The 26,102-nt window shown below is 45.2% G+C and overlaps 2 protein-coding genes across 3 annotated transcripts in view; both read left to right on the top strand.

Annotated features, from left to right (window-relative positions):
* KDM5B (lysine demethylase 5B) overlaps positions 1-26,102 on the top strand; it is an 856,576-nt gene that overhangs the window by 252,956 nt on the left and 577,518 nt on the right. For both annotated transcript variants that reach the window (XM_086923073.1, XM_086923072.1), the window contains one exon: positions 4,056-4,159. In XM_086923073.1, coding sequence (XP_086779199.1) covers positions 4,056-4,159 — 104 coding nt within the window. The remainder of the gene's footprint in view (positions 1-4,055; positions 4,160-26,102) is intronic.
* Positions 4,481-11,457, top strand: LOC147712373 (uncharacterized). The gene is made up of 3 exons (XM_086919275.1): positions 4,481-5,078; positions 5,170-7,446; positions 11,043-11,457. Exons 2-3 carry the CDS (start codon positions 6,299-6,301, stop codon positions 11,455-11,457), a joined length of 1,563 nt encoding a protein of 520 aa, XP_086775401.1. The 5' UTR covers positions 4,481-5,078; positions 5,170-6,298.

Genomic DNA, 26,102 nt, shown 5'->3' with positions numbered 1-26,102 from the left:
CTGTTATAGTCATAAGCGCCCGCCCTCCTCCCCGGTGGAGATGTTTCATCATGTATTGAATGCGACAGGTCTGGCGTGCTACGCCTTCAAAAAGAACTGAAAGTAAGAGGGACCTGCTATGCATTCTGGGATACTGAGAGAGTTCTGGAAAGTTCTCTTAAAGGCACAGTATCCTATTTAAGCCACATAATGGCAGCCAATGGGGCTTGTCTGTCCATGCCTTCCTCTCTATCATTCCAGAGTCTTTTTTTACTGGTGGAGGCAAGTTTCTCTATGGTAGAAACTGGGCAGGATGTGTTGTGTGTGGTGATGTTTGGTGGAATTTCTAGTTTAAGTACTTGACAGTGTAGCCTGTGGATATAAGCTGCATTATTTGTCTTTAAATTCTCTCTTAAGTGTCTTTGCAGTTTCTGCATGATTTGACAACTTAAGAGATTATTTTTGATTGCCGGGGTCCACGCACATGGGCAGGACTATTCACTAGATTATGACTATAACAGAGATACCCCTACTACAGAACTGGAGTTACAGGACAGAAACGACTCCTTCTCCATATTGGAGTGTCCATATGTGGACCTCTTCTTCACAGTGCAAAGCAGGAAGTACCTTCAGTTTTGTGCCACACACTTTCCTATAAATGGTTCCCTGGGTGACACCTTCAGATGCCACGTGTGGTGAGCCATATTACATTGACCGCACCCAGCAAGATAGAGTGGATGATGAGCTCTTTGTGGGATTTGCCGGTGATAAAAATGGGCAAGGTGAGGACGCGATGCACCATTTTATGTCGTTCCCTGTCTGTATCAATATCAGCAATGCCTTAGCAAGAGAAAGACCCTCTGCTGTGCCCACTTCGCCAGAGCTATGGTTCTTTCTGTGACTCTTTCTCAAAGCGTTACAGTGGCTAACATCTGCTGGACAGTCATGTGGCCGTCTCTTGATACATTAATGTCTCGCAATGCGTCAAGCATTAACAGGTGCCTTTCCAGGGCTGTGTTGTGAAATCCTTGATTAATCTGCAATACCTCAAAAAGAAGTTATGCTTTGGCGTTCATTCAAAATGTTTTGAATCTGCTGGAAGATGCAATCAACAGAAAAAAAAATCTGTGGTAATACTATGTTCATAGTATGTGTTGCTGTAGATACACATGCTTGGCATACTCCTGCTTTCTGGTGTTGGGCTTGGAAGCTTGCAAGTTGTTTTTCTTTTGTCTTTGGATTCAAAAGGTGTACTGTGACTCCTCCCTTAGTTAGAAATGTGCATGTTTCAGACTTGTACTACCTGGGCTCGGAGTTTCAGCTAGTTCTCTGTGCTTTTTTTCAGGCCCAGGCGATGGAATTTGATTCCAATTCTTGGACAGAAGCCTTTGTCCATGTTCTTAACAACCTCGTCATTTGGCTATTAATGACTTCCGTCCCTCTTTGTGGGCGCCCACCCCTGTTACTAGATTATTTTCCTGCAAAGAATATACTCACGGTGATGAAACAGATACCATTTCAATATTGTCCGAAGTGCCAAGCCAAATGCCTGTGGTCTGATCACTAGGAGGCTTGCAACTTCCACCACTCCCACTACCATGACAACAGCACATGTCTGATTTGCCTCACCTACCACTTGAAAGAAACCCATCTGTATTGATGGGGAAAAAATGTGGCCTATGCAGAGGCAAGCTCCGACAGCTCATCTCAACCGCTTCGGAGAACAGGTGCCATTCAACTTCAAGGGTAATGAGGAGGCCAGCCCTTTGGCATCCCTCCCCATTAGCAGTCTCCCCCCTCCCCCCCCCCCCCCCCCCCCCCCCCCGTCCAGAGGCCAGGAGGAAGAACAACAAGAGGCTCTCCTCTCCTCAACAACATCCTGCCCTCTAAAAAAGGTTGTAAGTATGTTCTGCACCGACAGGCACAGCAAGCATCCCAGGAGGCCTCCGGCAGAGACGGCGCACTGTCATCCCCGCTCCTCTGAACAGATGTTAGTGCACCAACTCTGTTCAGCCTTGGAAGCTATTGTAAATCCCAAGGCCTCATTCAACTCCAAAATCACCAGTGGCAGAGAGTATTCAATCGACTGCCTGCTGCAACAGTTCAGAGCAACCTATCCCACAGAGACTGCATTAGCTGGATGCAAGCATAAACGACTTTTCATCCAATCCTAGACAGGGAAAATCTCAATAAAGCTCCCCATAGCACCACATTCAGAGACTTTTTTTTCTCTGGAACGCAAGGAGAGGGATCCAGCCTTCTCCCTTACATTGCTCTTTCACTTGCTTTGTTCCCCACCTCTATTGGCACCACAGTTACCAGAGGTGTCACCCCACTCTTAAGGTAAGACGATTTGACCCAGTGTCCAGAGGGATGATATCGATTCCCAGGATATCTTGACCTGGATGACTATATTATTAGGTCCTCTGCTGCAGCTGACACTGCGGCATAGCACATAGTGATCCAACGGTCGGACACTTTCTACAAAAGTCATGCATGTCCTCCATCAGGAATACAAGATCCTCCTGGAAACACTGTCCCAGTTGGAGACAGCTGTCCATTTCTTCCCCATGTTCAAGGCAGGGGTCGAAAAATCATAAATATTTTACTAGACCTGCAGGTCCAGTAACTTGAAACATTTAGTTGACCTAACTGTAATGCACTTGACCGCTGTCTTTGAAAGCGAGCAAATGTGACAAGTTAACAAGATTTAAAGGCTTTTTTATTGCTCATTCACTTTGTGAGCAATAAAGATGCATTTAAATCTTGTTATCGTGGTCAATTGTCTTAAGATGGCATTTTGCTTCTATTGGTGGTTTTATATAGATGGCGTATAGTACTCTATTTTTGATTGATGTGGTGAAGTGTTTTTTTTTCTTTCTTTTTTTTTTTTTGTCCTCATATCCACCATGGTTTAAGAAAGCCATTTAGAATATGCTCTAGTACAGTTGACACAGTGATTTTAACTGAGAGGGATCATTTAATTTCGAGTGGGAAGGCCATTAATCCCGCAACTGTCACAGCTTGATTCCTTTAGGCTACCAGTGGGGAGGCCTACTGCTGGGCCTGGGCCGGACTGGGACCGGACAACATTAGTATAATGTGGTGAAGTATTGATGCCCTTTTGTCTTAACTGCTACTTTAGAAAGTGTGTGAGAACGAATTGCCACTTTCAGATCACAATGATTGATTTTATCCATAGTGAAACGCTGTTTCTGGCAATGTAACCCTGTTTTGTTTGTTTCTTGCTAAGGGCAGTCCAACTGTTTCTTTTCAAGCATGTGTATCTATTAACAGTCCTGTTTAAAATTATATTTACATGTGTCCAGTGGTTATATTTCAGAAATCCCTGTGATCATATTTTCTCATTATGATCACATTTCTTTATGCAGTTGTGCTAAGTAAATTTAACGTATGGTGGCCACTAGGGGAGTAGTGTTCAAAGCCATTCTGACTCGTTAACTGTTAGTCAGCTTTTGTGAATAGGCTAAAATCTAGGTTGTATTAAATGTGCTACCTATACTTCTCTTTTTGGAGGATTGACAGCAAGATTTCCAGAAATACTGTGAGTCTGTGAAAGATGCCACCGCTGGAGAGTTATAGTTACAAATATCTTTCTCTTAAATGTCTTGACAACAACATTTCCTCTCCCTGACAATCCTTTAGCATTCATGCACTGTAGGAGTTTTCACTCTGTTTGCTTCTTTTTAACCATATTGGGTAACCTCTTGGTTATGATTTGTGAAAAGGAAAGCTCAGGACTAGAAGCGTGATGTCCTGATAATGCAACAATCATTCAGCTCTGGGGCAACTAAGAATCACTCATTTGGAAACATCTGTGTTGAATTGAGCTAACCAGGAGCTGTAGAAGGGCAGCAGAGTTTCAGGACCATTTTCTCTTTAGGTGCACGTACACATTCTGCCCATGCCACTTAGTTTATTCCCACTCTAAACTAAACTACAAGCTGTATATTCAGTATTCAAGGCTGTTAGTGTAACATCCTGGGAATCTATATATGCCATGTTATTGGCAATTAATGGTTTCAAATGGCCTTTTGTCACTAATCTGTCCACAGAGAAGGAAGCTAAAATTGCAGTGAAGCAAGAACCTGTTGAGAAGAAGGAACCCATAGCTGATCTGGAGAAAACCAAGCCACGTTCTAAGAAGCGGACGTCTGTGGTAAGTAGAGTTCGGTGTTTCCCCCGTCCCTTTTCCACAAGTTTGATACAATGTATAGACTCTAGCTGGCAGGCATTCTTTCCAATCCTGCCAGGATTCAGATGGCTCTACAGTGAGTTTAATTTTACACCACAATTAAGTGAAATTAATGAGCAAATTGGCTGTCAAGCCAAACCTTCTGCCGATCTTTGTTCAGACTGAGTCCCTAACATGCTTATGAGTTGTAATGTTACACAGTATCTCAGGGTGCCTCACATTAAGATGCTGTGTGCCCATTTCTAAGCATTTTCATTTATTATCTGAATCGTGACCCTTCCTTACTGGTAGTGTTTGAGAATGAAGGTGGCAATGCTAGTGAAATGGGAAAAGATGAAAAGATTGCCAGGAGCTAGTTAAAAATACATGAGCCTGCTTTTTTGTTGCAGGTTCATTGCAACACTGAAAACGCCCCTATCTCAAAACCAGTGGGATCGGGTCGAGCTTGTGTAGATAAAGCAACACCTTTGACTTGATAGAATATCCATTAATTTGGGACAAGTATGCCAACTGGTTCCTGGTTTTCAGATCTAAAGTTTGTCAATATAGATAAATATTCTGCGATCCAGCACACTTCAGAAAAAGTCGATCCTGTGCAAGATGTTTTATGAAATCTAGACTGCTGTATGTTTAACATCCCTATAAATTACATTGCATGATTTGAAATGTAAAAACAGTCCAAATCTGCTTATCATTGAGTGTAAAGTTGAAGCAGATGAGCTTTCATTATAAAGGCGTGAACATAGAATGTTGCACCTTTAAGAGACTAGATGTTTCCATTACCCATGATGCACTATGATGGTATTGCCTTCCTCAATCATTCTTTTTATCTGGCTTGTGATTCCAGGACACCTGAAGGTTTTCACGCTTCTGTTTTTTCAGAGTTTTCTCTGATAACGTTCTTTGTCACTCATCATCTTTTACTGAAAACTACAGAACAAACTGTTTTATTTTTTTCTATCTGCTTTTTCTAGCCAATATGCCTTCACTATTTTCAAAGTACCCTCCTGTTGAGTGAAAAAGGCTGCTTCAGACCCACACCAGGCCTGTGTGTTGTGTCTTAAATCCTTTAATTGTATGAACAAATGTGAATTCTGCCTAAAATCTCCAAGAGAGCATTACAGGATTGATCAGTATCATGCTCCGGTGGAAACTCGAGGACATGTTTGCAAAAGGAGAAAATAAAGATGAGAAACCATCCAGCCGACCACCACCAGAGGAAACCTTCACCTCAAAGACTTCCCCAGAGGAGGATCAGATGAGTAAAAGAAAGAAAATCACCAAAAACAGTCCTGAACATCACTGTAGGTCATTCACAGCCAACATTGAGGATATTCTGTTGAAGGAAGGATCATCAGTGGGGTGCCATCACAGGTTGACCACATAATTCGCGTGAAGCACTCTAGTTTGAGCGACCGTAAGTTGATGGCATCTCCCTCTCCTTTGAAGTCACTTAGGAAGAGCATAATGAAGAGGCAGCGGTCAGTCAAAATCCAGTGACTAGTTTTTATCATCCTACCTTCTCTGAAAGCACGGACACCAAGACTTCAAAACAAAATACATATGGCCACCACAAGACTTTGATCTTATCCAGTATTGGGGTATCTTTCATAGATTCACATGCCTGAATCATTCCCAGTCGCCGAGGCAAGAGTCCCACGGTACATAAAAAAGCAGTGCCAAAAGTAAATTACAGTAGTAGGCCCTAAGTACAGGCCTGAGGCCTATATTGCAGTAGCCTATCTACATCATTATGCTGAAAAGACCCAAGTCTTTGTCACAGCCAATCAGCTGTGAGCACCCTCTAGAACCCTCTCTGCAGAGCCAGTTCTCCTCAGATTTTCACCGCACGTCGTGTGGAAGGGAGTCTCCCTGAGTGCCAGCTCAGTTTTTCCTTCAGGATGTCGGAGAAGAAGGCTTTGTTCAAGCCTTGCAGAACATGCGACAAAAAGAGAGTCAATGTTGATGATCAACATAAGGACTGTATATATTGCCTCTATCCATCTCACGAGGCCCAAAATTGTAAGTTTTGCCGCACCTTCCCTTCTAAAACCTTGAGGGATAGGGAGGCTAGAGTCTTGTTATGGCTCAAATCTTCTAAGGATGATGATGATGACGGAGCTTCAACATCAAGTAATAGAGCAAGATCTCAGGAGAGAGCATCAAGTGAGACTGTCCATATATAAAAGGAAAATAATACCAGAAACCCCCATGGAGTCATATAAGATTCCCTTGAAGAAGAAGAGGGTTTCGACAACGTCACCAGCTCTTGTGGAACCCCTCCATCCCTATGGACAGGAACCTCAAAATTTTTCTCCAACATACTCAGATGTGGATGCAGGGGATGATGAACATGAAGATGACCTTTATCATGTGGACACTGATCCCGATGATCAAACCCAACCATGGGCGGACCAAGCTGACCCAAGGGATCCGCAGACTGTCCCTGACACTCATGTGTACAGTGTGAAAACATCTCCTACTGAGGACACTACTGCCTTTAACGCCCTTATTGAAAGGGCGGCCAGTAATCATGACGTCGATCTACATGCTGACCCTGTGGAGGAAGACTTTCTGGTCGACACCTTTTCCACTTCAGAAAGGGCAGTCAAAACCCTGCCCATGCTAAAAGGGGTCCTTAAGCATGCTGGTGACATTTTGAAGGACACCAATAGAGCCAGGGTGTTAAACCCAAGGATTGAAAAGAAATCTAGACCGGCACCTGCGGACCCTACTTATATGAGGGGACAGTTGCCATTGGACTCATTAGTTGTTTCTAATACACGTAAGAGAGCAAACTCCCAGACTACAAGTGATGCTCCTCCTCCTGACAAAGAGTCAAAAGTTATGGAAACTTCAGGAAAAAGGGTGGCTGCGCAGGCGGCTAACATCTGGCGCATTGCCAACACTCAGGCACTCTTAGCCAGTTATGACCGGTCCCATTATGATACCCTTGAGACACTGTTGCAACACCTACCAGATCAGTACAAGGAGGGTGCAGAACTACTCATCCAGGAAGGGAAACTTATAACCAATGCTTCCATCAAGTGCGCGCTAGACGCAGCTGACACTGCAGCCAGGGCCATCAACACTAGCGTTATGTTAAGGAGTCACGCCTGGTTGAGAATCTCGGGATTCAAACCTGAAATACAAACTTCTATCCTCAATCAGCCAGTTAACCCGGACTTCTTATTTGGACCCGAGGTTGACACCACCCTTGAAAAAATTAAAAAAGACACGGAGACTGCAAAGTCTATGGGGGCTCTGCAGTCACAGCAGTTTCGGGGTGGCTCCAATACTAGGGGCCCCTCAAGAGGCCAGTCCACACAACAGACACAATACAATAAGGGAAGTACACAATCCACCTACAATAAGAACAACCGAGGTGGATATCGTGGTAACATCAAGGGCTGAGGTAGAGGAAACAACAGTTCCAGATCCTCTGCCAATAACAAACAGTGATGCCCTGTCACTGCCCCCCGACCCTATAACACCTGCCGGGGGGAGACTACAACAGTTCCTGCCAGTCTGGAAGACCATCACCACAGACAGGTGGGTGAGAGACCTTTTCCAATACGGGTATTGTCTGGAATTAACTTCCACTCCACCCAACATCCCACCAAGACACTTACACTTATTGCAGCAGGAGGTCGTCAGCATGCTGCAAAAAGGGGCCATAGAGCTTGTGCCTGTAGAAGACCACGGCTCAGGGGTGTACTCTCTGTACTTTTTAATACCCAAAAAGGACGGGTCTCTCAGACCTATACTGGACCTCAGGCCTCTAAACAGTTACATTCTGTCAGAGCATTTTCATATGCTCACCTTACAACAGGTTCTGCCGTTACTCAGTCGGGGAGACTTCCTCGCAACACTGGATCTAAAAGATGCGTATTTCCATATACCCATACACCCATCACACAGACAGTATCTCTGGTTCACTATTCAAAACCAACATTATCAATTCAAGTCCTCCCTTTCTGAGTAACGACGGCACCCAGGGTGTTCACAAAGTGCCTGGCGACAGTAGCAGCACACCTAAGGAGACAGCACATGCATGTCTACCCTTATCTGGACGACTGGCTTATTCAAGCAAAGCAGTGTGCCCAGCAGTGTGCCAGCCACATGTCCCACACCATTCATCTTCTTCACAGTCTGGGATTCTCGCTGAATTATCCGAAGTCACATCTTCAGCCCGCCCACGTGCGACAGTACCTGGGCGCGACAATAAACACTCTGGCAGCCAAAGCTCAGCCAAATTCAGCGAGAATAAACAGCATGCAATTGCTGATACAAAAATTCAGACCTCAACACTCGCTTCCAGCAAAAGTGTTCATGCAGTTGATGGGCATGATGACCTCCTGCATCTTCATAGTCCCGCACGCGAGACTACACATGCGTCCGCTTCAGGAGTGCTTAGCACGTCACTGGAATCAGGCTCAAGGACAGTTAAAAGTCCTAGTGTTGGTGAGCGGTTGGGCATTCAACTCTGCATTGGTGGAACCCACAAAACCTTTGCAACTGCCGACCGTTCCAAGAGCCTGTGCCACAGATTATACTGACGACTGACGCGTCTCTCCAGGGATGGGGAGCTGATGTACTCCACTACACAGTGCAGGGACTATGGACAGCACAGCAACAGAAGATGCACATCAACCTTCTGGAACTGATGGCAATCTTCATGGCGATGAAAGCTTTCAAGGTACACTTGTGCAACAAGGTCGTGTTGATCCGGACGGACAACATGACTGCCATGTACTACATTCAGAAGCAGGGGGGAACACACTCTCCACAGTTGTCTCCTCTGGCTCAGAGCATGTGGAATTGGGCCATTCAGAGGAACATCTTCCTCATGGCGGAACACCTCCCGGGCAAGGACAACCAGATGGCGGAGCTGCTGAGCAGACACAGCCACCAAATGCACGAGTGGGATATACATCCATCAGTACTTCAACCGTACTTCCAGCAGTGGGGTCATCCACATATAGACCTGTTCGCCACAAGGGAAAACACAAAATGCCAAAGCTTCGCCAGCAGGTTCCCACATCCACAGTCGCCTGGCAATGCGATATGGATGAAATGGTCAGGCAAATTTGCGTACGCTTTTCCCCCAGCACCTTTAATACCGCTGGTGGCACGCAAACTGAGGCAACACTCCATGACACTCATCCTGGTTGCTCCAATGTGGGCACGCCAACCATGGTACACCACATTTCTAGAACTATCCGTGGTACCGCATCAAAGGCTACACCTCACACCCAGGCTTTTGACGCAGAGCCATGGTGACATTCAGCATCCATATCCGCGACAGCTCAACCTGGCGATCTGGCTCCTGAGGTCCTAGAGTTTGGCTACCTCAACTTGCCGCCGAATGTATGAATATCATCAAGGAGGCAAGACGGCCCACAACCAGAGCATGCTATGCAGCTAAATGGAAAAGGTTTGTCATATATTGTAACAACAATGACATTAACCCACTAGATGCATCTATTCAAAACATTATCTGTTATTTGTTGCATTTATACAGATGTAATCTAGCGTACGGTTCCATTCGTATACATTTATCCGCCATAGCAGCTTATCTTCAGAACAGGCAGCACCTCTCACTATTCAGAGTGCCTGCCATTAAAGCTTTTCTGGAGGGACTTAAAAGAGTGATCCCTCCCAGACACCCACCTTCACCAGTCTGGAACCTGAATGTGGTCCTCACCAGATTGATGGGACCACCTTTTGAACCTCTACACTCTTGCGAGATTCAATTTCTGACCTGGAAAGTTGCTTTCCTAGTAGCCATTACCTCACTGAGGAGAGTTAGTGAACTCCAGGCACTAACCATTCAAGAGCCATTCATACAGGCCCACGCTAATAGAGTTGTACTACGCACCAACCCTACATTTATGCCTAAGGTGATTTCGCAGTTCCACATGAACCAGACCATAGAACTGCCAGTTTTCTTTACTAATCCAGAAAATGTCGCGGAGAGATCCCTACACACGTTGGATGTCAAAAGGGCTCTAATGTACTATATAGACAGAACAAAGGATTTCAGAAAAAAAAAACAGCTTTTTGTTGCCTTTTCTCCAACACAAAGGCAACCCCATTTCCAAAGCAGGAATAGCCAGATGGATCGTTAAGTGTATACAGATTTGCTATGCTAAGGCTAAACGCACACTAACCATTCCACCAAGAGCACACTCCACACATAAGTTAGGAGCGTCCATGGCTTTCCTGGGGAATATTCCTTTAGAAGAGATATGTAAGGCAGCCACATGGTCCACCACACATACATTTACGAAACACTACTGCGTAGATGTGCATTCTAAACAGCAGGCAGCTGTAGGACAGGCTGTTCTCAAAACTCTTTTTCAGACTGCTGCAGCTGGCACGGGCAGCCGCCGCTAACAGGAGGGACTGCTATGTAATCTATGCACAGATATGAATTCAGCAGCCCACATGCCTCGAACCGAATATGCTACTTACCAGTATGCATCTGTTCTTGGCATGTAGGGCTGCTGACATTCATATCGCCCACCCTCCTCCCCGGCGCCTGTAGCAGCTGTAGCATTCAGAATTCCTATGTAGTATGGACATCGCTCACTGTATTACACTCCATCTCTGCCACAATGGCGAAAAACAATCTGAAGATGGAGGGGATGCCCATGCGCACTGTAGTCCAGGGGAGGAGCCACCTATCTCATGATACTTCGAAGACTCTTCCAGGACAACAATGTGCAATCATCCGGACCCAACACTAGGCGGCGATCTATGCACAGATATGAATGTCAGCAGCCCTACATGACGAGAACAGATGCATACTGGTAAGTAGCATATTCGTTCCTTATCATGCAAGTTTTCCAAGGGCATCAGATACAAGCCACTTACCTCCTACCCTCATTCAAGACCTGCAAGCCATGTTAGCTGACTACAATCAGCGATTTCCACCGCAGCAGGTCATTACACCACCGGTTTCTGCAGCAGGAACAGAACCTGTATCACAGCCTCAGCCTTCCATACCCAGGTCTCCAATCATAGATCAGCCTGCACCACCTCCTCGTACTCCTGATACATCTTCGGATGAAGAGGTAGAAGGAGGAGAGCTTCCTGACAATCCTCCTGCTGATCCGTGGGATTCATATGTAATTCCATTGTCTTCTCCGCCAACTCCGCACCCATCTGATTCTCCGCCTGAGGATATAGGTGGATTTCACACTCATCCAAAGAGCTTCCACCAGATTCAAACTTCCGGTCACTGTGGAGCAGTCTGAGTGTTTTCTACATGACTTTAAAGAAGGCACCAGAAAGGTTTCTAGAGCAATCCCGATAATTGACTACATCTGGAAGGAAGGCATAAAGATCATGAAGAATCCTGCTTCCGTGCCAGCCGTCCTGCCAAGGATTGACAAGAAGTACCGAGCTACATCTGACAGTCCATCCTGCCTTATAGGTCACCCGAGGCCAGACTGTTATTTCTCAGGCGGCACAACGCTCCAAGAACCCAGCTACGCCCATCACGACTCCTCCGGATAAAGAGTGACGTCGCCTTGACCTTATTGGGAAAAAATTCTCAACTATGGCTGCCGCCTCTATCCGAGTGGCCAATTCGTTGGCGATCATAGGGCACTATGATCGCCAAATGTGGTCGGATATGTCAGCTTTTCATCGAGTTCATACCAGAAGACCTGGCAGAAGGTGAACGTGCAGCCTCAGAAACGATTGACTGCGCCCTGAATATGGCCAACACAAATTTCAGGCAATTGGCTGGAGCAGCCGTCCTCAGGCGCCAAGGCTGGCTTAAAGCCACCACCTTTTAGACCAGAGGTTCAATTAAAGATTCTAGATATGGCCTATGACGGCGAGTCATTATTCGGCAAACGCATTGACGATGCTTTACAAGCAATCAAGACTGACACAGATACCGCTAGATCGCTTGGCTCCCTGCAATTTAAGCGAGGTTCTAGAGGACGTGGCTACTCTTCTAGAGGAGGTTACCAACAGCAGGGCAGGTAGTATCAATCCCACGATCTACAGGACTACAAGTCATCTTACCGTCAATCAAACACGGCTGGTTTCTCTTGCCAAGGACGCCACTCCAATAATCAAGGGCGAGATACTCGCAAAAACAAGTGAGTTCAACGGGCGCCATCCGCATCCTTACACCTTCCCGTGGGCGCGAAGATATCTGTATTCCATCGACAGTGGCAAAAAATTACCACCAACCAGTGGGTGTTAGATTTGGTACAACATGGTCACACCCTGGAATTGGTTACTAAAACGCCAACTGTTCCGCCCAAGGGACCCCCTCCCCCTCGTCTTCACTTATTGTTCAAGGAGGTTCAAACAATGCTCCTCAAGAATGCCATAGAAAAAGTCCCATTTCAACAAAGAGGACAAGGGTTCTACTCCCGTTTCTTCCTTATTAAAAAGAAATCGGGAGAGTGGCGGCCAATTTTAGATCTGCGCAGCCTCAACAAATTCCTCAAGAAGCAGGGCTTTTCTCATGCTCACTCTTTCAGAAATCCTAAAGTGCCTGAACGAAGGAGATTTTTTAGCTTCCTTAGACCTGGAGGACGCATACTTCCACATCCCCATCCATCCCAAACATCGCAAATATCTCAGGTTCAATGTGGCTGGCGCACATTATCAGTTTAAAGTTCTACCGTTCGGCCTCAAGTCAGCACCAAGGATATTCACAAAGTGCCTGGCCCCGGTAGCAGCAACACTACGCTCTTGGGGAATCCAAGTGTTCCATACTTGGACGATTGGTTACTCAAGGGCCCTTCAACAAACCGTGTACAGGACGCCATGACATGTTGTCGTGCGCTCTTTGCTTTTCTGGGCCTGACTGTAAATCTAAGCAAATCCCAACTGCAACCAAGGCAAGTCCTACCCTTCTTAGGTGCACGCCTGGACACTATCCAATGCAAAGCGTCCCTATCACAAGAGAGACCACTCCGGTTACAGCAATTGGCAATTCAAATCTCAAAAAGAAAGTCCCTTTCGGTCCGACTATTTGCTTCCCTCGTGGGAATGTTAGTCAGCCATAAATCTCATCCCATTGGCACGCCTCAAGATGCGACCTCTGCAAGAGGAACTGCATCAGCAATGGACACAGGCAACAGGTTCCTTCGAGAACATTATCAAAGTCACTCCGCGCATGGTAAATGCTCAGCGGTGGTGGTCAGTTGCACAATCTGAAGCAGGGACTGTCATTCATACAAACGCCTCCAGACTTCATACTTACAACGGATGCGTCCATGGAAGGATGGGGAGGCCATCTTCAAGATCTGCAAGTCCAGGGCAGGTGGACTCAAGATTACAGAAAGCGACACATCAACAGTCTAGAGTTGAGAGCCATCTTCCTCTCATTACAAGCATTTCTCCCAAGAATAGCGGGATCTTCAGTGTTGGTACGAACCGACAATACCACCAGCATGTTCTATGTGAACAAACCAGGAGGAACAAGATCTGTGACGATGTCACAGGAAGCTCAAGAGCTATGGGACTGGGTCACACTTCATAACATAACTCTCAGAGCGGAGCATGTCAAGGGCCTCCAGAATACACTAGCGGACAAGCTCAGCAGATCCCTGTCAGACTGCCACGAGTGGGAGTTAGATCAATCTTAATTGCTCAAGGTCTTTCAGACTTGGGGCAAACCACAGTTGTATTTGTTCGCAACACAGCAGAACAAAAAATGCCGGTTTTACGCCAGCAGATACCCTCAACAGGGGTCAAGGGGGAATGCCCTGTCCATGCGATGGTCAGGGATTTATGCTTACGCTTTTCCCCCGATTCCATTGATACTGAAGGTATTGCGCATGATGAAGGTCGAGAGTTGCTGATTGATTCTAATTGCTCCAAAATGGCCACGTCAGTATTGGTTTTAGGAGCTCATGTTGTTGTCTCAGGATCACCCAATTTGCCTCCTTCCGTCTCCAACACTACTGTCACGGTACGAGGGACAGGTTCTTCACCCAGAGCCTCAATCTCTAAAACTGCACGCATGGCTCCTGATTTCCTAGAGTTTGAACACCTTAAAATTCCGCAGAACTGCAGAGATATTTTAAAGAAGCCTCGAGCTCAGAGTACTTTAAAGACTTACAGGCTAAAATGGAAAAGATTCTGTTACTGGTGTGCATCCCACAATGTCCACCCGATTAATGCACCGGCAGAAGAAGTTCTTCCCCACCCGTTACATTTAGCTCGCTCTGGCCTCTCTTTTTCATCAATAAAAATTCATCTAGCTGCTCGGTCTAGATTCAGGAAGGTGTCTAATGTTCCTTCACTGTGTTCATCATCCCTAATCAAACAATTCATGAGAGGACTCTTCCGAGCTTTTACTCTAGTTAGGCATCCCCCACCGGAGTGGGAACTTAATACAGTTATTTCACAACGTATGAAGCACCCATTCGAGCCTATTCATAATTCTGAGACCAAATACCTTACATGGAAGGTTGCCTTACTCCTAGCTTTGACATCAGCTAGAAGAGTGAGTGAGATACAAGCGTTCACCATAAAGGAACCTTTTCTACATTTCTCACAGGATTGCGTTACTCTCAGAACGAACCCTTCATTTATACCCAAGGTGCCATCTCCGTTTCATTTAAATGAACCAATTCGACTTAGTTTTCTTTCCAAATCCGGCGACGCCGGCAGAAAAGACACTGCATTAGACATCAAAAGATGTTTGGAATTTTACTTACAAAGGACAAAGAACTTCAGAAAATCGGATCAACTGTTTGTAGCTTATGGGCAGACCACGTTGGGAACAGCTGTCACCAAAGCGACAATTTCCACATGGATAACTTCAGCGATCCAGTTCTGCCATACCAAAGCCAACATACCACTGACCAGAAATGTCAGAGCGCATTCTACAAGAGCTGTTGCAGCTTCTACAGAGCTATTCGCAGGGGTGAAAATCGAGGACTTCTGTCGTGCTGCGACATGGAAAAATGTCCACACATTCACCAGACATTACTGCCTGCAATCAGCAAGTCAGCGGGATGCGGCAGTTGGACAAGCTGTCTTACAACACCTGGTAGTTTAAAGAAAATCTAAGGTAACAGATATATTGTTTTCATTGCTATTGCAAGAATTGCTATTAATATGATTACAGTAAGATTCATATTATATATGTATGTACTAATGTTTCAAATGCATTTTACAAGCTTTGTCTTCATCTTTCTATGACAATAAGATGTAGAACATTGGTGGCTTGTTTAATAATGGTTTATTTGGAGTGTCTCAGTACAAGTCTCCCACCATCCGCAACCAACTATTACGTTGGTTTACTGCTTGCTAGTCTGATTCAGGCATGTGAATTTATGAAAGATACCCCAATACTGGATAAGAAAACAAAAAAACAATCTGGGGATGGAGTCGATGCCCATGCGCACTGTAGTCCAGGGGAGGAGCCACCTATCTCGTGATACTTCGAAGACTCTTCCAGGACAACAATGTGCAATCATCCGGACCCAACACTAGGCGGCGATCTATGCACAGATATGAATGTCAGCAGCCCTACATGCCAAGAACAGATGCATACTGGTAAGTAGCATTTGCATTATCCAGTATTGGTATCTTTCATAGATTCACATGCACCCACCCTCCTCCCGGGAGAGTCAGTTCTTATAGATTTGGGGTTACTTATTTCCCACTTGTGCTACGAAAATCTGAGGAGAACTGGCTCTGTAGAGAGGGTTCTAGAGGGTGCTAACAGCTGATTAGCTGTGACAAAGACTTGGGTCTTTTCAGCATAATGATGTAGATAGGCTACTGCAATATAGGCCTCAGGCCTGTATTTAGGGCCTACTACTGTAATTTACTTTTGGCACTGCTTTTTTATGTACCGTGGGACTCCCGCCTCGGCGACGTAGAATGATTCAGGCATGTGAATCTATGAAAGATACCAATACTGGATAACTGAAGTTACAAGTAAGTAACTTATTTTCTTCTTCTCCAGTTCAATATCAAGCTGCACTATTTTATTGTGGAAAAATAAACACTCATCGACCATTGCTCCTCCAAAAGGAGCAAAACGATTAATATAACGGTCAGGAAAATGTGTAACACAGCTGCAACTGCTCCCCATCTACAAGTTGTACGGCCCCGCTGGGTCTGATACCACAGAGAAATATCGGATGGTATGAGATAGTTTTTGGATGATGTTCCTAAACATTGGCAGCAAGATTTTCAGGAAATTGTTAGTGAAGACTCCCTCGTTGCTACTCTGGTCATAAGTTCTGCTGTACTTGGTGCATAGCTGGCTACCATGGTCTATTTTCAAGGGGTTTGTCTGCACCCTAGGCTCATCACCTTAGAAGCTGATGTCCAGTATAAGATTTTCTAGCTCAACCCTGTTTTGCCAACGTACAGAGCAAGAGATGCTAAGATTGAAAAATTAAGCCAAAACCCTTTAACACTGCAAGAGTGGAAACTCCTTGTCATACAACAGAACAATACCAAGTATCCCAGATATTGCCAACAAATGATTCAATCCACTCGCAGACCGCACCAACAGCAGCAACATCAGCAATGCCAAGAGGCTACTTATTAAAAAAAAAAGCCCTCAAAATCTAAGTGCACGCCAAAGAGACAGTCCAAATCTGGAGGCAGAAAATACTTGCTTTGTGGTAGGCAGCTCACGTTTCCAGTATGCAGTACTCTCATTCGGCCTGAAAATCAACCACATGGACAGTTTCAAAGTGAGCAGTGGCTAACTTGAAAACAAGCATTAAAAATGCAATAGGTCTCGCCTTTGAATAAGTGAAAGCCATTTGCTTTGCTAATGGTATTGTATAGAAAAACAAATGGCTTTGACTCATTCTGCCCGCGTCACTATGGCGGTTAACAAGATGGACTTTAGAGCTAAGTTCACAGACCTTTGGTGGTTTCACTGTAATGAAGTGGGCCTGTTTGCTGGTGGTGTTGGGTTGAAAAGCGCACACTTGCTAAATTTACACTTAAGATAAGATTTTCCCCCAACGTCCACCATGGATGCTAGGATGCATTTAGTGCCAAATGCAACAGAGCATGAACAGAAGCGTGAGAAGCTGCTGACAGTTGCAAAATTTAGACTTCGGGTAGGATGGTCCCCCAAATTACTCCTGCCATTTAGCACTTGTGCTTTTTAAATGGACGCTAGGATGCATTCTGCACTAAGAAATGGTTCTAAATGCAACAGAGCAAGAACAGAAGTGCAAACAGCTGCTCACACTTGCTAAATTTGCACTTGGGGTAGGGTTTTTCCCCCAACTTACTCCTGTCAGTTAACACTCTTGTGTCAAAAAGGGATTTTAGGATGCCTTTTGTGCTAAGAAAATAGCGCACAGTGGTGCAAATAGCACTTCTGCCTGCTAAATATGCTTTTACAGTAGGATTTTTTTCTCCAAATTACGTTTAATTTCATAAACTCCAAAAACACAACAGGGTGTGGCTCTAATCAATAAGGCTGAGCCTACTCAAATGTAATAACGAAGAAAAATGCCAGTACTGATATTTTAATCAAAAGACCTAATCTATCCAAAATGCATAGACGACTGTACAATGCATCCAGTGCTATTTAATAGCTTGTTTTATTTGAAAATTTACTTTTCAGATCATTTGAAAGGTCAACACATTTAAAACCAGAAACATTTTTATACAGCAAATGAAAATGGACACAAGGGAAAGTGCGCGAAATTCACAAATATACTTTGTCATACCTCTTCAGCCATTTCACAAACACACCTCATACATTCATCCAGCACAATGCTAAATCAAATGGGGGATAAATACACCAATTGAAAAAGCACTCGGTCTGCCAAAATGCAAAAATTTAAACCATTGGTTGTTGTAAATACACCTTCTCCAAAGTCATACAAATACTTAAATTCATTCACAGTGAAACAAAAATAGTACGATGTACAGGTGCCACAATCTTTTGCGAAATTAATAAGCACAAAAAAGCAACTTAGGCAGACCAGATGGTCTACGCATTTCGAATCCCTCGAATACTGGGGATTCTCCTCAGGACCAACCACACTCTGTGAAAAGAAAAAGAAAGAAACTATGTCTCAGCCCAATCTTATATAAATGTCTAAAACAACTGAGTAATATGACCACCAGAGCTTTACTTCAACTTACCAGAAAGCGTGGTGTTTTAAATCCGTAGGAATAATCTCCTTAACTCCTCTGTTCAATTCATGTACAGCAAAGGAAAGAGAGATTAAAAAAAACATGAGTGTACCCATAGCGTAACGGTGGCTAGAGTCCTAGCATGCCTGCAGACAGTAATTGGGCTTACCTCTTGGTCTGCTGCAGTGTCCGGTGCGGACCGTGTTTCTAATGTCAAGCAATTCGCTTGTCACTGTACAGGTTAATGGTACCTGTAGGCATAAGGGGAAGCCGTTGTGATCGGTGAGCTCACCAAAAGAACCCTATGCACGGCCTGCTGTATGTAAAAGTTATGGCAACCGCGCTGGCCTCTCTTACCTCCAGGCGCGCGGAGAAGCCTTAGTCTTTTCCTCTGTTTGGCCCGTGATCGCCAATCTAGAATGAAAAAAGGGGGGGGGGGCAGTTGAACGTTGCAACCCTAGTTCCGTCCCTGGTTGTCCAACGCTTGATGTAATGTTTAAAACTCCGACTTACCAATTTTCGATAAGGTAAGAAACACGTTGAGGGCGCTGTGTGAGTCAGCCGCAGTCCTCTGGACGAACACTTGTCGCATGCGACTAACTCATTCTTGATGGGGAATTGTAGTGCACCGTAACTAAATGGCACATGCGTCGTGGTATGCAATCATTCAAAGTCCAAAGATGACTTAAAGGTTTTATAAAAGGACCCAACGGGGTTATTATTCAAAAGCATCTTTTACTGCGGGATATGTGAAAAGCGCGGCAGGGTTGAATCAGTAGCCGGCAGGCGGAGTGTTGCCAAGGGGCATCTGGGAAATGTAGTCTCCGCTTGCATCTACGCCCTATATTAGTATGCATTGGCCAATCATTGAGGGAAAAAGGGGACAATTGGCACACATAGAAGTCCAAACATTGGTATATCTCATTTCTGTATAGGCAAGCTTTATTAGCCAGGATGGAAAAGGTATCTAAACAGGCGACATCGTGATGATGAAGATGATGGCTTAAGAGGCCTCACTCAGTCTTAGGTTAAAAATCCTGTGGCAATGGAACAGTTCACAGAATCAAGAAAAAACAATTTTGCAGAATCAAGAGAAAACAGTTTTGAAGAATCAAAAACGAAACTGAAAGTCACTATTTACAACTTGTATATTTCTGACATCTCGTTAAGCCCCGACACAGCCGTGTCAAATTTAACGATCAGAAGATTCTCTCTCTGATGATTTCGCCTCAAGATCACCGCCCCCGGGATCTCGTTCCACCGTAGATATTACTGTCCATCTTAAGTCAGTTACCAAGTGGCTCTTTCTTGTCCAATGGTTCACCAATGGGGCTATCTCTACCTTATTTTTTATACGTGATTTATGTTAAGAGATTCTCTGGCGTACCTCCTGATTGGTTTTGCCTATATAGAGTAATCCACACGGACAAGTTATCCCATAGATGACATATTTGGTCTTACAGTTACTGAAGGGATCATGTTTCCAAGAAATTCCTCTGTGTAAACACTGAGTCTTCTATTGTATAGTCACAACAGACTCACGTTCCACATTTATGATGTCCAATAATTGGAGCGAGACCCATCCATTGTCTCAGTGAAGGATGAGGATCTTTATGGATCGATGCCCTAACAATATGGTTAGAAATGTTAGTTTATTTTTTTAATGCAAAGAGCTGCAGTGATTTCAGAATCTCTTCCAAGTTTTTTACTAAATGTCAGTTTTGTGAAATAACTTTCTTCAATTTATTGGAGTTGGGGCAAAATGTGGTAACACAAACCTGTCTTTGTATCTGCGGTTTCGTCTTTCTTTCCAGGAGACATTCCCTTGGTGTCCATTTTGCGCGTTTCGTCGCATTTTTTACCAATTTTTTTGGGTATCAGTGCTCCAGTAGTTTGGTTGCCAAATTGCAAGCATGTACAATTATAATCCTCATTCTAAAAGCAATTTCGGCGAATTCTTAAAAACTGGCCAGAAGGCAGGTTCTCCCGCAAGCATGCATTGTACAGTAGTCTATGCATTTTGTTTAGATTAGGTCTTTTGATTAAAATATCAGTACTAGCATTTTTCTTCGTTATTATAATTACATAAACTGGCATTATTGTATTGTCAGTCATTCTGTGTCAGAGTAACACAACATTACGGACATTACTCTGATTACGCCAGTGGAATGAACGTATATGGCTAGAGTGGCATGGGTCATCTGGAAAACTCTAGGGCAGCCAGTGCATGCATCTGTTGTGCACACCTACCTGCAGGCGAAGTGAAAAGACGTGTGTTCGCAGGTATGCATGGATCTACAGGGTGGGCTGTTGTGCTCTTTTTATAGTGGCAACAATGAATTGTGTCTGTGGTGTTTCTGACACACACACACTCACACTTGCAGCCTCAGATGAAGTGCTGTCATGCTGTGCCATCCATGGGCTGGTTCTCAAGCATGTGTCTTCTCAGCGGTTACTGCACACACTGTAAGGTGAGACTTGCACATCATGTGCGCCTAAAAGCACGCAGATACAAGTAGTGCCAATGCTCCGCACGTGCATAGCAGTTTGAGGCGTGTATTGAAGGCCATTTACTCCCCTGCCAAGTGCTCATCCGATCCAAAGAAAAACAGGGAGACCCCTGCACACCCTCCATGTGCGTGCACCTCTACAAAGATGTGCCAAGGTTGACGTTACGTTACTGTCATTGTAACCCGCTCATACCACTAACAAAATGAACATTTGAACGAGCTCTGTTAACCCGACACTACACGCTGGAACCGTGGATGGACTTCCACCCCATCCTCACAAAACAATGTAACAGTGAGAATCTGCTAGGAAGCTTAGGCTTGGTAGTGAGCGCTATTGGAATTCCAATGGCGTTTGGCAGACACTTACTCCATAGGCCTCTTAGTTCTAGGATCAATGGGAAGAACCAGGACGGTGCGACAGCTGTCAGCTAAGCTCTCGTAATATTTGCATTTCTTGAGTCTCCTTACAGTGCAACCGCCCTCGGTTTAAGACGTCTGACCAATAACGTTGTTCCTCTATTTGGGGTACTTTGTTTCGGGGCCCCAAGCCATAGTCTGGAGAGAGTGAGCCCCCGGTTCTCCTCGGCAGACCGGGTATAAACAGTGAATAATAATAGATGTCAATGAGTAGAAAGCGCCTCAAAGAGAGTGAGGGCCCAGACAGACTCTGGCGCCTTTTATCTGATTCACGGTGGAATCTCAGGACAGTCTTGCTCACACTCACCCAGAGCTCTCACGTGGTGAATAAAGTGTGCAGTGCACCCCTCAATCCGTGCAGCTCCAGGACGGTGACTCACACGTTTACTAGTTTACTGTTCCGCTGCCCGGCTCTGAGAGTGTGTGGGGCGGATCCGCCAGGGCGATGTCTTTGATCTGTCTCCATAGTGCAGTTAAAAAGTGAAATCAGATCTATTAATCTATATCCAAGTGTGTTTGTCGCCCTGCTCTCATAGCAACCAGCCCCCACCGCCTTCCCCACCCTCAGCAGCAAGGTAATCTATTTGCAGAGAATGGCAATTCATTGTAACCCACCGCCGGAGGAGAGCGGGAAAATACACTATAACAGAGAGGGACTGAAAGATTGCTGACTCCCTCCTCCCCCTCCCCACCCCTCACCCCACCAATATTTGATGCTTTTGGTAAGCAACGCAGCATGGCGCGCTGCTTATTAAAAGCATCAAATATTGGAAAATAGTTTGTCGAGCAAAAATAAAGTCCCCAGAGTGCCAGGTGGGCAGTGAGGCTTCCAGTCCCCGCATGCACATCTAGCTTGGAATCCGCATTGATTCTAAAAGGCGCTCGCATGGGGAGAGCAGCACATGTGCGCTGCTAACGCCAGGCGAGACCTTAAAAAAAAGACATTTTCATCTACCTCTGTCTTGATTGGCTCCTCAAAACCAACATTCACTCAAAGCTAGAACAGGATCTGCACAATACTGTCACCTTCCTAAGCAAATTGAGTCTGCAGATACATTAGATGAGGTTTATAGCCTGTAAGAAAGTGGCTCTGTATATACTGTTCACAGTTCAGTGTGCACAGAGTCCACATTCCCCTGATGTATGGCAGAGGCTAAAGTTAGATATAACCTAACTCTCTAAAGTGGTAGCTTGGTCGAGCAGTAAGGCAGTATCAGAGGACATTGTAACGCAGTTGTTGTACACACTCAGTCAGCAAATGGCGTCACACACTCAATAACTGAACTCTAGGCCAATTGTTTTGCATATAAAAATATATTTTATTTTAGAACCACAAGTAGGTATAAAATACTTTCTCAGAATGAGATGTTGCAATTGAATACTTTTAATGAGCAATAGACTTTTAAATGCAATAGATACAGTTGTAGTAATATGCAAAATAAACTTAACACGACAATAACATTGAGCTCAATAGGAATTTTAAGTAAAATGCAATATCAATTACTTTGCGTATGTTTTTCTTACTCTGGGTTGGATCCTGGATTCCGCCCTGGTGCATCTCCTGTAAATAGTTGACAGAAATCGTTTTTGTTACACAGTCGATTTTTAAGGAATATTTGTATGTTTCAAAAATAAGACGGAAGAATTTCTGGCAAAAACCAGGCAATGTTATCCTATGGGGGAAAATCCGGTTATCGGAAAATCACAGTTGTAATTACTTTTTAGGGTCAGTGATGGGCACAAAGATCCAGCACTGGGATCTCTCCTGGTAACAGGTGAGTAATTTCGTTTTCGTTGATTGAATGATTCTTAGTGAATATTTCAAAGTTTCAAAACTCGACACTTAGAATTTCCAAGTGGAAACCAGCCAATGTTACCCTATGGAGAAAATTTGAGTTATGGGCTTTCAGGTAAGTACTATTTTGTAGCCTATAGGTGTCCTTTTGTAAAAAAGACCAACCAATCAGATCAGCCTCACCATATGGAACCTTCCAGAGAAAGCTCAGAGCCTCAGATTTTCTACCGCACGTTGGTGATAGGGAGTCTCCATAGAGCTCTGCTCTAGTATTCTTTTGAGGTACTGTTTCTTCAAGATCTTTACAGGATTTATTAACCTCTTTATTTGATGGCTGACAAGGAGAAGAGCCTGTTCAGGCCTTGTGCCACATGCACTAAAAAACGACTTTTTGCTGAGGATAAGCACAAGGATTGTATATATTGCTTCTACCCAGATCATAAGGTGGCAGACTGTAAGATCTGCAGAACCTTTTTGACTAAGACCCTACATGACCGTGAGGGGCGTCTGCTGACTTTGGTTACAGAAGATGAAGACGAGAGATAGGATTATTTCTAGTGATGAAGAGGATGGTGCTTCATCTTCTTCTAAAAGGTCACAGAAGAGGGGTAGGTCATCTGCTTCAGATTCTTTGGAACCCCCCTCGAAGGCTGTGCGTGGGACCTCTAACAGGTCTGGCAAGCCTTGGCCTGGCGAATCTCCTCACGGAAGTGAGAAGGAGAGGAAGAGGCCGGTACCTCAGGTACCAAAGTCAAAGAAAGTTGATGGCTCGGCTGGGCCATCCCACCAGGCTGATGGTTCTAAATCATTCAAGAGACCAGCTGTGGAGGTTCCTTCAGCTGCCAAGAGTAAAGATTCAAAAACTTTGTCGACGACATCGTCGTCTAGTTTACCACAGACGACGTCATCTCCTTTGTCATCGACGAAGAAGCTCCCGTCGACTGTTACCTTCGTCGACGAAGACGTCGACAACAACAGCGTCGACAAAGACGACGACCACGTCGACGACAATTCCGTTGACTATTAATTCGCCGACAATGCCAATTCTGTCATTGACTACCTCGATGACGCCACCGTCGACGATGGAAGGGTCGACGTTAATGAGGGCTGAGAACCCTAGGAAAAGACGTATTACACCGGATATGACTTCGCCCAGGAAGGTAGCTCCGTTACCTCCGGCCTTATTATTGGATGAAGATGAGTACTTGGATGAGGATGATGGTGACTTTGGGGATGCGTATAGTCCATCACAATTGCACCTAAAGTTTCATGATTCGGAGCCAGAGAATGAATATTCTTATCTTCAGCAACAACAGCAGCAGCAGGATCGTTACGCATACCAGGAAGTCCCGGATCAGCAGGGTATGGTCTCAATGCCGATTACTGTGCTTACGGACTTAAGAGCTATGTTGGAGGAATATCGCAGCAGGAAAGCGTTGTGTCCAGTGCAAGGACAGGTGCAGGAGCAACCTCAATTGTCGGTTACTTGCTCTTCACTGCCCCCGCATGTAGAGGAGGTTGTAGAGGTTCCTCAGCGGGTAGAGCCTACCCATGTTGACACTTCAGAGGATGATGGAGATAATCTGGCTCAAGATCCGGATGTTGAATGGGATCAATATGTTATTTCAGATCCGGCATCCCCAATACCGGACCCGATAGACTCTCCTCCAGTGGACGTGGGAGGTTTTCACAACTTGATGGATAGAGCCACGGCACGTTTTAAAGTCACCATGCCTTCAACTTCCACGGATTGTTTTTTTTATGATTTCAAGGAGTCATATCGCAAGGCTGTCCGCTCCATTCCCATCGTGGACCACATATGGGAAGAGGGAAAGCAAGTGATGCAGGCGCCGGCTACGGTCATTCCAGTCCTCCCGCGCTTGGATAAAAAGTATAAAGCGCCGGATGACAGTCCAGCTTGTACCAAGACCGGATTCGGTGATATCGCAAGCAGCTCAACGAAAGTCACGCAATCCATCGGCTCCTCTAACCGCTCCACCGGACAGGGAAGGAAGACTATTAGATAACGCAGTTTGCTGGTCAGGGCGTTCAATGCCCTCGCAATCCTAGCGCGGTACGACCGTCAGATGTGGAGTGACGTCTCGCCATACTTAAACCAGCTCCCTGACGATCATAAGGCTGAGGCCCAGAAACTCCTGGAGGAGGGACAACGCTCCTCATCGGAAATAATAGACTGCGCGATGGACATTGCTACCACCGCTTTCCGCGCTCTTGGTGGAGCAGCTGTTCTTAGGGTTGGTTGCGAGCGACTTGGTTTCGTCCAGAAGCCCAGAATAAGATCCTGGACTTACACTTTGACGGAGACATGCTGTTTGTGAAACATGTTGATGATGCACTATAGGGGATAAAGGACACGGAGATGGCTCGGTCCTTGGGCACCCTGCAATTTAGGAAGACACCTTTCTGTGGGGCAAGAGGAAGAGGCTTCACATCGACAAGAGGTGGTTACCAACAGCAACGCTATTCTCAGCAATCGCAATCGTACAGTCCTCAGTACGGTAGTCAGTACTATGAGCGTCAATCGCAATCGCAATCTTTCTCTCACCAAAGCTCACGTGGGCGACAGGGCCGTCAAGGCAGGGACGCCTCCAAGCATCAATAGCGGCCTCCTGACTCTGCCGACTGTTCCTCCGCTCCATGTGTCACCAGTGGGCGGCAGGATCTCTCAACATCTGAGCAGCTGGGAACAGATAACATCGGATCAGTGGGTATTGAACATCATCCGCCAAGGGCACACATTGGTATTCCAGGATTTTCCACCGTACAGTGCTCCCAACGCCTTCAATACGAAACACCTAAGCCTTCTGCAATTGAAGTTCAACAAATGTTTCAGATGGGGGCGATCCAACGTGTCCCTCTTTCACAAAAAGGCAAAGGCTTCTATTCCAGGTTTTTCCTGATTCGAAAGACAAACAACAAGTGGCGTCCGATCCTGGACTTAAGGGAGCTCAACACCTATCTTGTGAAACTTTCATTTCGGATAATCTCACTCCAGGACATCTTGCGCCTCCTAAATCTAGGCGACTTTATGGCTACGTTAGACCTGGAAGAT

The sequence above is a fragment of the Lissotriton vulgaris genome, chromosome 5 (assembly GCF_964263255.1).
Source record: "Lissotriton vulgaris chromosome 5, aLisVul1.2, whole genome shotgun sequence".
In the NCBI taxonomy this organism is placed as follows: domain Eukaryota; kingdom Metazoa; phylum Chordata; class Amphibia; order Caudata; family Salamandridae; genus Lissotriton; species Lissotriton vulgaris.
The sequence above is the reverse complement of the archived record's forward strand: the minus strand, read 5'-3'. Positions and strand labels throughout refer to the sequence as shown.